Source organism: Hesperophylax consimilis, chromosome 26 (genome assembly GCF_061612785.1).
Source record: "Hesperophylax consimilis isolate HC1 chromosome 26, BYU_Hcon_1.0, whole genome shotgun sequence".
NCBI classification, from domain to species: Eukaryota; Metazoa; Arthropoda; class Insecta; order Trichoptera; family Limnephilidae; genus Hesperophylax; species Hesperophylax consimilis.
This window is the reverse complement of record NC_142861.1, coordinates 17,924,607-17,939,106: the sequence shown is the minus strand read 5'-3', so window position 1 is coordinate 17,939,106 and position 14,500 is coordinate 17,924,607. Positions and strand designations below refer to the sequence as shown.

Genomic DNA, 14,500 nt, shown 5'->3' with positions numbered 1-14,500 from the left:
TCAAGAATCAGAAGTTTTCAATATATATATATATTTCATATATCAGGGTTTGTATTGTAGAAATTGCTGGAACATCTCCGCTTACCTCATCGGAGATATTCAAGTTCTCTAAATAATCAGTCACCGAACTTAGCTTATAAATCATAACGCTGATTGTATGGTAGAGTTATATTTTATTTAACAACAACAACACTAGATAATACAAGGATTCTATCCGCGACAATAATTTGCGTAATTAAAATAAACGCGTAATTAATAGCTTACAGGCGAGAGGAACGTTCGAGACGGAATGGTCTCAAAGTTTTTTCCACTCGCGAGCTCAGTTCTGCCATCTGCGCATTTTGCTGCGCAGGCAAGTGTTGCTAGAGTCAAGGTGACATTTTACTCAAAAAATAATAATAATCGCGGTGCCTACATACCTCCTCCCCAGCATTACATGCGACAAACGCACACATGTAAAAAAACTTTAAATTAAACAAAAATTACATATATAGTGTTCGATGCCCATTTGATTATTTTAAATTAACACAGGTAAAGTTTATTACTTTTGGTTTTTTCTCGCTCTTACAACAAACTGGTTGATCCAGTATTCCAATTTGTCCGATTGTTGTATCAACAATCCATTGTGAACTGCTAGCTTTGATTCTTTGACGTTTATAAATCCTTGTTTAACGCTAACTTTAATCATGCGTTATATTTCCAGGGAGTAGTGTCCGGGGTGCTGCTGGTGACACCCAACGCGGTGATGTTCGACCCCAACGTGTCGGACACGCTGGTTCTGGAGCACGGGCCCGAGTCATACGGCGTGATCGCGCCCATGGAGTTTGTGGTGAATGCGGCCATCTATTATGACATCGCGCACATGCGCACGCACGACGCAAACCCCAATCTCAACAGGTAACTTACTGATTATCACCGTAATTGTCAGATTTTCAAACTCACATTTTAATTCAATCATGCACTGTCCAAAACCAGAGCAAGCCAGACAACTAATTTTGTGTGCGTTACATTTTATTCATTCAGATTCCATACGGGTCCTCTTTCCATATGGATTAGTTATGTAAAATAGGAGTTGTTGATTTTTAAACATCCATCGAAAATGTTACATGTTTATTTCGGAAATTATTTAAAATCAAAAAGATTTTATGTAAACTAGACTGTTTTTATTAGTAACTAGCTGTACCCCGCCATGCGATGCTGTGGCTCAGTCTGTATGTGCAGATAGATGAAAAAAAAATAGCGCGTGTTGCTTTTACGTCCAACAGATGGCGCTGTTTTTTTTTTTGCAAAAAAAGCAGGTTTTTACCTGTCACAGGTGACATCTATATAATATAGGTATATAAAAACACATGCGTATTCGAATGCAACGTTGTGTCAAAATTTCAAAGCAATCATTGAAGAACTTTCGGAGATTTAAAATTTTGATCAAACAAACATTTACATTTTTATTTATGTATATTGAGAACACTTGTTTCTGTTTAGTAATATGAATTTCGCATTTGTTCAGTTCCACGATAACACAATACAATGATAATTCAACACTCCTATAATAAAGTTATATAAAGTCATTAAAAGCAAAGAAAAAAAACTAACATATTAATCTAACCTATTCAATCTAGTTTTTGTTTCATCGCTTTAACAAAAGGAAAAACCCTTGTCTTATTGTTTGTTATATTGCCAATCGAATAAGATTTATTTTAGTAAGTTACAAACATTTTTTTCGCAGCCAAAATCCCATGAAAAGAATGTATGTTTTGAATGTGCCTATCGGCCACAGCAGCGTTCAACGGATACAATTTTTTTGTGGCCCATAGGCACATATGTCACTCAATGAGTTAACCTCTAAGAGGTTTAATCTTTTTGTGGTAATATAAAATGTATACATGTTATAGCTTCTGCCATCTATTTTACCAAATATTCTGATCCAATAAAACAGACGGATTTATTGGGTTTTTGCTATATTTTCTTTTTATAAATGTTTGCATTGTTTTATTTGCAGAGGCGAGAAGCCAGAAATCTATTATATGAACAAACCAAATTCTCCTGACAAAGACTCCCTAGTCAAGGTAAGAGATTTCCGTTATTATTTACTAATTTCTTGTGTCATGTTCGTGTATTTCATAATAATTTATACTCAAATACCTGTACCCCGCCACGTGTTGCTGTGGCTCAATCTGTCTGTGCAGATAGAGAAATAATAGCGCATGTTGCTTTTACGTCCAACAGATGGCGCTGGTTTTCAAAAAAGCTTGTTTTTCCCTGTCATGTGACATCTACATAATATAGATACATAAAACTAAAAACACACGCGTAATCGAATGCAACGTTGTGTCAAAATTTCAAAGCAATCGGTGGAGAACTTTCCGAGATTAAAGATTTTGAACAAAAGAACATTTTTATTTATAAAAATTTAGGATGCGGTTATAGGTACCGTCGCCTTGAGAACCATTTATTGGATGATCTACACCTCTGCCGTTGGTCACCATGTCACATAAATATTATGTGACAAGTGCAGTTCTTGCCTATTTGGGTTATTTTGTCTATAGTATTTTTTTTGAAGTTTGGCAATATTTTTTGGAGAAGAAAAAGAGTTTTGGTTTATGGTGACTTCTGCACGTGAATTAGTCACTCACCATTTAAGGTGTTTTAATCTGAGTTAATCATGTGATTAGAAGTTGTTCTTATCTTTTAAAAAGGGTGCGGGGTGTTTTTCCTAACACAAATAGTTCGTGTAGGTTTTTATTTTTAGTGGAGGTTATGGAACCCCGCTTTTTTCGGTGATGGCCGGTGCTCAGTTTTGTGGATTTTGTGTTTTGGACTTGAAATTGTAAAGAGATTGGTCCTAGCTGTGGCTAGAATATTATGCCTGTTTAACCCCGCGTCGCGAAGTCACGGATTGCTGTTGTTTCTTCCGAAGTCCGTAAGACTTGGAGTCTGGTTGGACCACGTGCTTCTCGGATGAAGATTCTACAGAAGCGCTTTGAAGGTGTTGCGCCCTGTCTCCCCTAAGTGAAGGATGACCTTGCTTCCCTGGTTTCCACGTGCTTCTCGGATGAAGATTCTACAGAAGCGCTTTGAAAGTGTTGCGCCCTGTCTCCCCTAAGTGAAGGATGACCTTGCTTCCCTGGTTTCCACGTGCTTCTCGGATGAAGATTCTACAGAAGCGCTTTGAAGGTGTTGCGCCCTGTCTCCCCTAAGTGAAGGATGACCTTGCTTCCCTGGTTTCCACGTGCTTCTCGGATGAAGATTCTACAGAAGCGCTTTGAAGGTGTTGCGCCCTGTCTTCCCTAAGTGAAGGATGACCTTGCTTCCCTGGTTTCCACGTGCTTCTCGGATGAAGTTCCCGGTAGATCCGAGGTCCTGTCGCGGGTCTGTTCCTCTCTACCAGAATCAAGTTTTCGTTCGCCATCCGTTGTTTTTCCTACGATTCTCGGCCACGTTAAGTTAGCATAGTTTGTTCAGGAGTCCATCTGGTATGTGTATACTTTATATTCTTTATGTTACATTGATATACTTTGAACTCCCATGTTGTGTTCTTTTGATGGTTACATTATAGTTTTGTTAAAGTTCATCCTCTTTTTATTTTTGATTTCCTACCTACTTGACAGAAGACTAATCCCACAATCATGAGTTTAAAATCTCTGCTCTGCCGTATTGATCCCTCTACTTGATCCTGAATATCTCACTATTACATCGGAGTTTAACCTTTACAACCACATGTGGTTCGCTATGTTTGGTGATTTGACAGGAGTGCCCATGTTTATGGGGTGAGATTTGTCCAGGTCTCGGCGGTGGATGCGTTCTGCCCATCTACTGCGTGGGCCACATCGAGAGAGACTGTTTGAGGGAGACCTTTTAACCTCTCCAGCCGGACTCTCTCCATCCATAGATCCCCAGATTCCTACCCACCCCTCATACCTTTTTCCTTCCCACAATTTCCTCTCTTTCTTTTTCTTAAAAAGATCCGCCACAGGAAAATAATTTACCTCAGGTTTTCTCTAGGAGTTAATGTAGAAAAAAAACAGAACTAATGTAGAAAAAAACAGAGCTAATGTAGAAAAAAACAGAGCTAATGGAGAAAAAACAAAACGAAGATGTTTAAGTGTACAAGTGCATATTTTTTACTTTATCCAGACAGTCTTAAGAAGTTAGTTGACTGTGTGTAGAGAAGTCCATGTTCATAAGTTAGTTGACTGTGTGTAGAGAAGTCCATGTTCAGAAGTTAGTTGACTGTGTGTAGAGAAGTCCATGTTCAGAAGTTAGTTGACTGTGTGTAGAGAAGTCCATGTTCAGAAGTTAGTTGACTGTGTGTAGAGAAGTCCATGTTCGGAAGTTAGTTGACTGTGTGTAGAGAAGTCCATGTTCAGAAGTTAGTTGACTGTGTGTAGAGAATTCCATGTTCAGAAGTTAGTTGACTGTGTGTAGAGAAGTCCATGTTAAGAAGTTAGTTGACTGTGTGTAGAGAAGTCCATGTTAAGAAGTTAGTTGACTGTGTGTAGAGAAGTCCATGTTCAGAAGTTAGTTGACTGTGTGTAGAGAAGTCTGTAATCAGAAAATTAATTGACTGTGCGTAGAGAAGTCCTATTTTAACCCGATCGCATGGCATTTCATCTGCCTGTAAATTTGTTTGTACATTCCATTTCCGGATTTGAAAATCTACTGCATCCACTTTACAATATTTACAATTAGTAACATGCATACGAGTATATTGAACAATTACATACATTAATTATATCATTTGCAATGCAGTCTTGTGTTAAATATACTTGATTCTAATTTTGAATTCACTGAGGTTTGACTAAAAAATGTCTACCTCAGGAGAAAGGTGGTTTAACACTCCCGTACCGGACGGGGGGAACACACTTACACTAACGAGAGTTTTATGCTATATCTAAGTTGTTTTTTACACCACATACTCTGTAATTTAGTTAATCCTAAAAAAACTATTTGGTTATCGATCTGCATTTAAAAAATATATATTTTATTTCTAGTTTCTTAGATATTAAATAATTTGTACAATATTCCGGCAAAATTCCTGTCCCCTGCCCCGCACCTCAGCTTCGTAGCATCGGCTAAAATTCCCCCGCCCCCATCCCCACTATCCGCTCACCACCGAGAACGATCCAGCGAGCTACGAACTGGACCGTAAAAGTTGCATTTTATGGAAAGGGCTAACTCCCGGTCGCGTACACTGCACTACTGGTATTTCCTTTTGCGATGCTAAAATGTTCACTTGCCGGACAAAGATCGGCCTGTCTAGCTTGCATCCGGTAAATGTTTCATGTTTAGAGACAACATTAAAATTATATCTGTCTCTGTTTCTCACATGGAAAAGAAATCGGTCAGAAAGAGACACATATTTTGTATACATTTTTAAGTAATTTGAAGGAACTTGAATAAAAACAGAGTACTATATGGTTAAAAAGTCTATCGCAAACGTCTGTTAAATTTTATATTGGGTTATAGTTGCTAATTCTCTTAATTTTCGTGGTAAATAATTCTCTGCAAAACCGGACTAGTTTCGCCCTGCTATGGGCATCTTCAGACTGGTAAGTAGTTCATTCACACCTACTTATGAAATGGTGTTTATAAATTAATATCTATTTCAGGATTGTAAAATATTTATTCTGTACTTTTAATATTAGAATTTATGTAATCAGTCGGCATGTATTTATTGCAGTTTCTTACGGCATATTTACCAATGTTTTAAATTAGATCATAAAATTCTATGGTTTTAATTAATTTGTGTGAAAGCCGCACAAGAGCCCCAACAGTCCTATCCAGTGGAACTATGGCATCCCCAATTGGGGTATTTTGTGAGGCTGAAGATAGTGGGGATGGCGAGGGGGAGGATATGGGTAAGACAAAGGTGGAAGTACATGCATATTCACATCTAGTTACCATATAGGCTTAAGTCATTTCAAGCAACGTTTGGATTCTACATGGTGGTCTTTCACTAGGGCGATACTGAAAGCATCTACCGCCCTGCAACTTGATATTATATATTTTTTTCTTTCATAAATATTACAGCATCCGTTGTCGAAGGGTAAGGCTCTAGACTAGTAAACCGGAGGTCGCGGGTTCAAATCCCGGTGTGCGCATGTAAATTTTAATCTTTGTGATATTTCACAATTTACTGACTAGAATTCATTTAGGTTGTTGCTTGAAATAACTTTGACCTTGTTTGGTGACCAGTACTGAATAGCCAGCTATTTCCCCAACTTCCTCTTCTCCATCTTCTTCCCCTCCCCACTACCTTTAGCCTTACAAAATACCAGTACCGGCTCGTGACTTTTGGGTCTACTATTAATTGTAATATTATCACTCTTTCAAATTTTATTTGATTGATTTGTGTTATTTCACAATTAATTAATTAAAATAATATATAGTCTATTTGCGGCACGTTCCAGAGTGGAAGATACTATCAGTATAGCCCTGCTGTAAGACCACCATTCAGAATTGAAACGTTGCTCCAAATGGCTTTAGCCGTGTTTAGTGACTAGATCTGAATAGCCAGGTACTTCCTCACTTTCCTCTTTCCCTTCCCCACTTACCTTCAGCCTCACAACATCCCCCAATTGGGGATGCCATAGTCTCACTGGCTCCAGACGGGAGCAGTTGGGACTCTTGTGAGGTATTCACTATAAAAAAAATAAAAAAAACTCTAGTACACCTAAAAGTTCGGAGCCGCCACTCCAACATACCCCATTTGGGAATGCCATAGTCTCACTGGTTCGAGAGGATTGGATAGGAGCAGTTGGGACTGTTGTGGTGTTTTATATAGAAAAATCAAAAACAAGAATATCTGAGGTTACAGTAAAATATAATTTACTCCACGTTTAAGTTCTAAAAATACCTTTTTTTCACTATATTCGAAAAATTCGTTGTATTTCGAACCCCTCGACATACAAACGAACCCATTATTTATGGTAAGGCAAACACTACGATTTGACCCTAAATGTAAATATACTACATAATATCATAAATTAGGAATTATAACCTTCACTAACATCTAAATATTCCATAATATTCGAAATAACATCCGTACCTAGTTTAGTAGTGGTAGGTTTTTAAAACTTAAAAATATGTATTTATAAATAGATCCATCATTTACGGACCACCCTGTGCAACAAACTAGCTACGCTGTAATCGCCAATCGCCAGTCGAGATTCAGAAACGAGGAGTTATGTTCGTTATCGGCCCGCCTTCCCTGTTTTGTATGGAAAAAGGCGCATTATTATCTAAATTCATTAGAATATTAACTACGACTTTATTTATGAAAATATTTTGATAATGACTTCTGAAACACTTCGAATATACTCCCCCCTAATTATTACTAAAACAAATTACACAATATTATGCCATTAACATCCTTTAATAAGCAAAACAAATTGGGGTCTCTAGTGACCCCCCTTCGGATCTTATGTGATTTTTTTCTCTCCGGGACGAAACGGTTAATGGCGTAGTCATTCTCCCCAGAGTCATGATCATCGGTAGGTTGGTACTGCCTCTTGGAAAAATAAAAAGCCTGTGCTGCCTAGCTCTGATGAACTTATCGGGGAAATTATTAACCTTTTGAACGCGTTAATTTGCTCCGTTTTATCTATACCCGTATGCGATACATATTTTAAAATACCTATGCACGCAATTAAATGTCAAATTATAGCATTCTGGCATGATTTATTGGACTATATAGACAGAACAGATTATTCTCCACAATATGAAAACAAATCCTCATGTGTCAACACTCTTAGATGTTTATAAAAACAAAAACATAAAATTTCATACAAAGACATACCGTATCTTTTGAATGTGGTCCCGCCATTCACTCGGCGTGTGTGTACTTAGGCCACTGCATTGATAGACACAAGTGGGACACCATGAGCACTTATCATTTTTAGTTATGAAAAGTTGTGAATAAAATACTAGTACTAACGCCATCCGTTGACAAAAATGTAAACTAAAGGACTAAAAGGCGCGAAGAGGCGCACTTGATTATCGATCTTTTTTTATGAAATACAATTTTATTTTTGAGAAATTCTTGTAGATGTCAGCATCGTGATAGTTCTACGAATGTCCAAGTGAGCAAGAAATACATTTATGACGAAAGAGCGCTGGAATATCGGCCGTCAAAGTTTCCGTATCAACTGTTGATACAGCCGCGTGTGAGTATAGATTTTTTGCCGTAACAACAGTTGATACGTCCGCGTGCAAAGAGTTAATATAGTTATGATTTAGTTATTTTTATTTCTCAAATTGTCCTTCAAAAATCCTTATTTGAAATTTGTAAAAAAATGCTACATAAAATATTATATGATTTATAATTAAGTAGGTAGGTATGAAAGAACCTACTTACAAATAAGCTTTTTGAAAACAAGGTAAGAGTCCAGAGTCTCATGTAAGACACTATGTTTTTACTTACCACGGCAGTACTTTTCATAGAAATACTGCTAGTGGTGCTTTTAATGGCTAGTGACTCATCAATATATCACTTACGTTGCAGGATGAGACGTTTCCCGAACTGGCGGCCGTTGATTCGGACGCCTGTGACAAGGATGATGAGGAGGCGGCTGTGGAGGGTGGTGGTGCGGTGAAGGTGCGCCACTGCTCCGACCCGCCGGGCGGAGAGCGAGGGGGGGACGCCTTCCCCAAGGCCTTTGACCGTGAGCGCGTCACGCCAACCAGCACACAGGTCAGTTGCTGGCGAATACAGACAAACCAGATCAGTTAACAGTGACAAATCAGAACAATGAAGAAAATGAAAAGCTAATCTAACCTAACTAACCTAAATTAATTTATTCTAACCTAATCTAACTCGATCTAACCTAACTGAGCTAAAATAAATTATCTTAACCTAATCTAATCTAACTGAACTAACCTAGCCTAATCTAGCCTAACCCAACCAGACCTCTTATTTTATCATGTTCTGTTTTGTCACTGTACTGTTTGATCCGGTTACCGTTGGGATCAGTAGCATAGGTGTATAGATGCGGAGAAGTTACGCACAGTTAACAATAATTATTGAAAATTTTAACATTTATTGGTGTTATTCAACATTTTTGCGGGTTTGGTGTGACACCTTCAAATCGTATGAAAAATGGTTTCTTTTTTGTGATTATCACACAAGAGACTGTACTGCTTGGAGCCAGCGGGACTATACCTGAAGGAAGTGGATCTCTTTCCCCTGATAGTGAGAGGAGAGCTCTTGTCCGATGATCTGAAATTAATAAGATTATCCTGGTGTCACAACGAATTGGTTTTAAATTCAATCATACTTATTATAAAGTCTGATTATTATTTTCAATATTATTAACTGTGAGTGCTTCACATAGTCTGCAAATTTGAAAATTCATTTCATCGCAGATTTCACACAAATAAATAAGTTATACATTGCTCGAACTTTTAGTTTTTTGATGAAAGCTAAGGTCATATTAATTTTCAGATTAAAAATGAATGTTATTAAATAACTTCTTTTAAATGTGATCTTGGCATTCTATTTTGAGTTTGTTTTCTTATTTTCATTAATCCATTGCAATGATAAATCTAGATTTAGAGTAAAATTGTTACCAAAAGCAGCTTCCGCAAAGGATCGCTAGAACGTTTGTAGGCAAATGTGTGATTGCATTTATTATTATTTTTATTTTCAAAGCTGTTGGGGCCTACGCTCTGTTTTATTTTATTTTTGCATTATTCAAACACAAACACCTAAAAAAACACCATCACTTGTTTATTCTCTGTATTAAATTATCAAAATTCCTCTCTCTGTACTGTGCACAATTGGGGGCTCTATGTCGCCACCAGGTTGGGTGATGTTGTGAGACGGGTTGAGGAAGGGCATTCAATAAGGGAAGAAATATGAAAGCTAGTATTTAACCAAAAAAATATTAGTATTTTATATGTACAGGGAAACCTCTTTCTACCGTTTTTGAGGGTTAATATTGAAATAAACTAGGATTGCGGGGTTATAGAAAAAGACTACATTCGTACTGAAATTAAAATATTCAATGATACATTTTTCACATATAAATAAATGTGCTTAAATAAAAGCGCAGCGATTCCTAAAAACTTGGTTAAATTAACACATTTTTCAGTGTGATTTTTTTTTACTTCTTCGACAATTTTTATTCTTTCTTGAAGTGTATGCACTTTTTTCACCCTTTCGGTTAAATTTTTAAGGTTGAAACGCTCAAAAACTGGAAAGTAAAAATGTAACTGCACGCACGCACCGTTGTGTTTGAATGTCGACTAATGTCAACGACAACTAATCTAAGAAACTGCTGCCGGCAGCGATCGATCGAGTAAGATAGTACAAAAACTGCGTGTTTAAACGATTAATGTGGTAAAACGATACATGTATGAACGATCGATTCAATCCATTCTTTGTATGAAATTTATTTGGAACTGGAAGAAATGAACGACACAGGCGGGAAAATGATTATTCGGAAAACGATTGATCGGGATCTCACTGTATGTTTTATTCCAATCAACCCGTAATGTCAATGTCCCACTTCGACGAGAAAAAAGCTCAGAAAACTGAGAAGTCACATTGTGGAACATTGAGAGATAGCCGAACGCCCAATGACAACCTGGTGAACTTTATTAAAAGGATTAGCCTACTGCCAAAGGGATACGGTGAAATATCAGAAATATAGCACGATGGGGCTAAGGCCTGAGTGCTTACCAGAACTATGTACACATCATCTACTAAGTAATGAGTTAGCAAGTGCCTTGTTGAATTCCCCATTTGTGAGACACTAGTTGTGTTATTGTGAAATATCTATCAAGCAATAAAGCATAAAAGACCCTTTCACAGATGACACTCCCAAAAAGACTGTGAGTGAAATCTTAGGGCTTGTGTCGAGTTAATATAAAAAAGACATAGTTTACTTTATCACGCAGTCAAACACAATGAATTAATGAATGATCGCGCTCACACAAAGCACCCACACCCACACCCGGCCTGTAGCAATGTAGTTTAGATGTGATATTTGTTGCCAACAGCAGGTCCAAGAGGAGAGAAGAAGGTCACTACTGGACCACCACTGGGCTGTGCCGATCAAGGAACGAATGTCCGTTGACCTGACCCCTGAGGTAACCCTACACAATACTCTTATAACTCTTGCGCTGTGTCTGTTCTTCTTGCTACGGCTAATTTTAATGTTTTGATTATGATAATACAGTAAAAAGATTAAACTGGTTTTTATTGTACATTATTTTAATGTTGTTTTGTTTTTTGGGGTGATAAGTCATGTTATGCTTCCTCCTTTTTGAGCCAAAGTTTTAAGCAGCCTTGTGATGTCCATCATCAAGGCAAATATGATGACAACACTATTTGTTATTATGTACTTATTCTGAATGAGAAAAGTGTTAGTAGATGGTACGAACCCCAAGTGAGTTAAGCCGCCGCTGAAATGAGTAGAAACTCACTGGGGGAGTGTGGCTGTTTCCAGGATACTGTCACCTTAGGAGATACATAGAAACTCCAATAGCTGTAGGAATAGTGAATTAATGCAATGAAAAGAGGTTGAATAAAAGGGGATGAATAAAAAGAGATGAATGAAAAAAGGATTAAGAAAATAGAATGAATAAAAAAAGTGATATTAAAAAAGGATGAATAAAAAGAGGATGATGAAAGAAGGATGAATAAAAAGACAATATGTAATTGAAAACAGATAAATACAAAGAGGATGAACCAAAAGAGATTTGTTGAAAAGAGGATTATGAAAAGAGGATTGATGAAAAAGACGATTAATAAAAGAGGATGAATAAAAATACGATGATGAAAAGAGGATGAACAAAGAGATATTGATGAATAGAGTTAGTTTTTTTTTATGATGAATTCAGAATGAATAAAAAGCCGATGATGAAAAAAAAAGAATAATGAAAGAGAAATAATAAAAGAGAGTATGATAAAAAGAGAATTAATAAAATGCCGATTTATTTTTGCTACCAATGTCCCCTGTCTTGGTGGGAAGAAGGCTCAAATACCTGGAAAATAAAACCATATTAAAGAGCGGGACTAAAATTAGTGGATTCAGGTAAACGTAAACACGGGAGATTGCCCCGAATGCCCCAAAAGCTACAATCATATTTGTCTTATGAAATAGTGATTTTTTGTTCTATTTTTGTATTTAGTGTTATCAAAACATTAAAATTACCCAATGCGTTTTATATTCTGTGGAATTTTATGATCTCTCTTCACAACACTATCACTTGTTCACATAGAAGGTAATTGGAAATTTATCTTTCCCACACTGGTCTACAATCAATTATTACTTATTATTTTTCTTTTTTATTTCACATAGATCCACTGTTTTCATAATATTATTTATTTTGTCTCATTAACTTAATTATTTTCTGTTTATTGTTTCCAGTATAATTTAAACGCTGACAGGCTATGTTTCGAGTTTTCTCATTTTAAATTAAAGTCCGTAAGTTTTGATGTTCGAAAATAAACCAAAAATCACTTTCGAACCTCCTGTAGAAAATTTAAAATTAAAACTACAGCTTCCATTTTTAAAATAGATACACATAAATTTACAGTTTTTCATTTGTGAAATAATTACATACTTTTTGTTTATTAAGGCCTAGTCATTTCGCAGCAATTCACATGTGACAAAGTTATCAAATGGCAGTTCAGCACCATTTTTTTTTTTTATATTTGAAAGGTCCCCGTTAAACGCCAATTCTAGATGCGTATCAGCTTTATATCAAATTCGCAATCTTAATAACATGATAGTTATCATTGAATCGGCATTCAACGAGGACCTTTTCAAAAGAACAAAATGGCACTGAATGACCATTTGATAACAATGTTATATTTAAATTAAGTCCTAAGTATACATTTTCCTGATTTTGTTTAATGAAGTTATAAAGCATGCTATTAAATTGTTGTGTAATCAGGCGCTTTCGAAACATTTTCAAGCATGGCTGAAAGAGAATTTTATTGACATAAATAATAATCCTTATGTAATTGGGTTATCATTTACATTAATTAAAATTTCACATTTCCTGGTATTTTTTTACTAAAAAACTTTTCCCTCAACATTTATGCATAAAATATACACAAAACATTCACACATGACAACTAAAACCATGCTTTCTCGGAAATATTATTATTTCTAGGGATCTCATTGGGTTTTTCCTTTTTGCTTATATTTTGAGGAAACTTGCGCTGTTATGAACTCATTTTTCTTTATACATTTCACATTTATTTTTATACTAGCTCATATAATTATATTTTTTTAAATTATGAATGCTTGCAAATATTTTATTTATTTAGCAAAAAAGTTTTTGAATTACTCTTTATTTTGCCAAGTTTTAACATTATATGTAAAACCATAGAAATGAAAGTTTATTTATGATAAAACGTACACATAGATAGCAAGTTTACTGTAGATATGATAGGTCCCTCTTTCGGTAAACTGTAAAAATGACAGGTTTTATTATGGGACATCATTGAAATGAAAAGTGTTTCTTCGGTAAACTGTAGTAATCACTGGTATTTCTTTGGTAAACTGTAGTAATGACTAGTCTTTCTTCAGTATACAGTGGAACGACAAGTCTAATCATGTAACATCATTGAAATGGCAGGTCTTTCTTCGGTAAACTGCAGCAATTACTGATATTTCTTTGGTAAACTGTAGTAATGACAGGTCTTTCTTCGGTAAACTGTAGTAATGACAGGTCTTTCTTCGGTAAACTGTAGTAATGACAGGTCTTTCTTCGGTAAACTGTAGTAATGACAGGTCTTTCTTCCGTAAAGTATAGTGATGACTGGTCTTTCGTAGAAATGACAGGTCTCTCTTTCAATAAACTGTGTACAGGCAGGTTAATTACAGAGCATCATTATAATGATAAGTTTAATAACGATGGAGAAACGTCGCACATAAACGAGTGTCGAAATGGAATGAATTAAAAATGAGTACAGAACAGATCACGAGGGCACAGAGCACACAGACTAAATACCAGACTGGTCCTTCCGCACTGGCACTCTCCCCCACAGGTGGCCGAGGAGCACCACGGCTCCGAGGATCTGGAGCAGCTGGACTTGGAGAGAGACGTGGCGCACATCCGCGACATGGCCCACATCCGGAACATGGCCAACATGAGCCACAATCGCGACTATGAGGACGAGCCCCAGCAGCTGCCCACCCTGAGGAACCATGGAGCTGATCTACCAGCCCTGCACCTGGTTAAACTCTCTTGCCATGACTCTGGCATCGACATCAGAGATCCCCTCCCCGTCATCATGCCTAATAACACCAAAAAGGTCCGGAACACAGGGGTATAACGTCTCATGAAGCAAATGAGTTTTTTCATATACAAAGGAGAGGGGTGGAAGTCAATTTTATTATTCATCACCACACTAATATTATCGCTTTGTTTTGGAATCATCAAATTAGCATACGGCACTTTATTCAATTACTCTTTTGTTAATCTTAAGTTCTATTATTTCTTTACTAGCTGAAATCTCAGGAGTTGCCCGGTCTTTACACAG

At 36.6% G+C, this 14,500-nt stretch overlaps 1 protein-coding gene across 7 annotated transcripts in view; it reads left to right on the top strand.

Annotated features, from left to right (window-relative positions):
• mtd (TLD domain-containing protein mustard) overlaps positions 1-14,500 on the top strand; it is a 262,898-nt gene that overhangs the window by 175,858 nt on the left and 72,540 nt on the right. For 6 of the 7 annotated variants that reach the window (XM_089647436.1, XM_089647435.1, XM_089647437.1 and 3 more), the window contains 5 exons: positions 704-897; positions 2,000-2,066; positions 8,504-8,692; positions 11,002-11,091; positions 14,006-14,272. In XM_089647436.1, coding sequence (XP_089503562.1) covers positions 704-897; positions 2,000-2,066; positions 8,504-8,692; positions 11,002-11,091; positions 14,006-14,272 — 807 coding nt within the window. The remainder of the gene's footprint in view (positions 1-703; positions 898-1,999; positions 2,067-8,503; positions 8,693-11,001; positions 11,092-14,005; positions 14,273-14,500) is intronic. The other variant, XM_089647441.1, reaches the window with a different exon arrangement.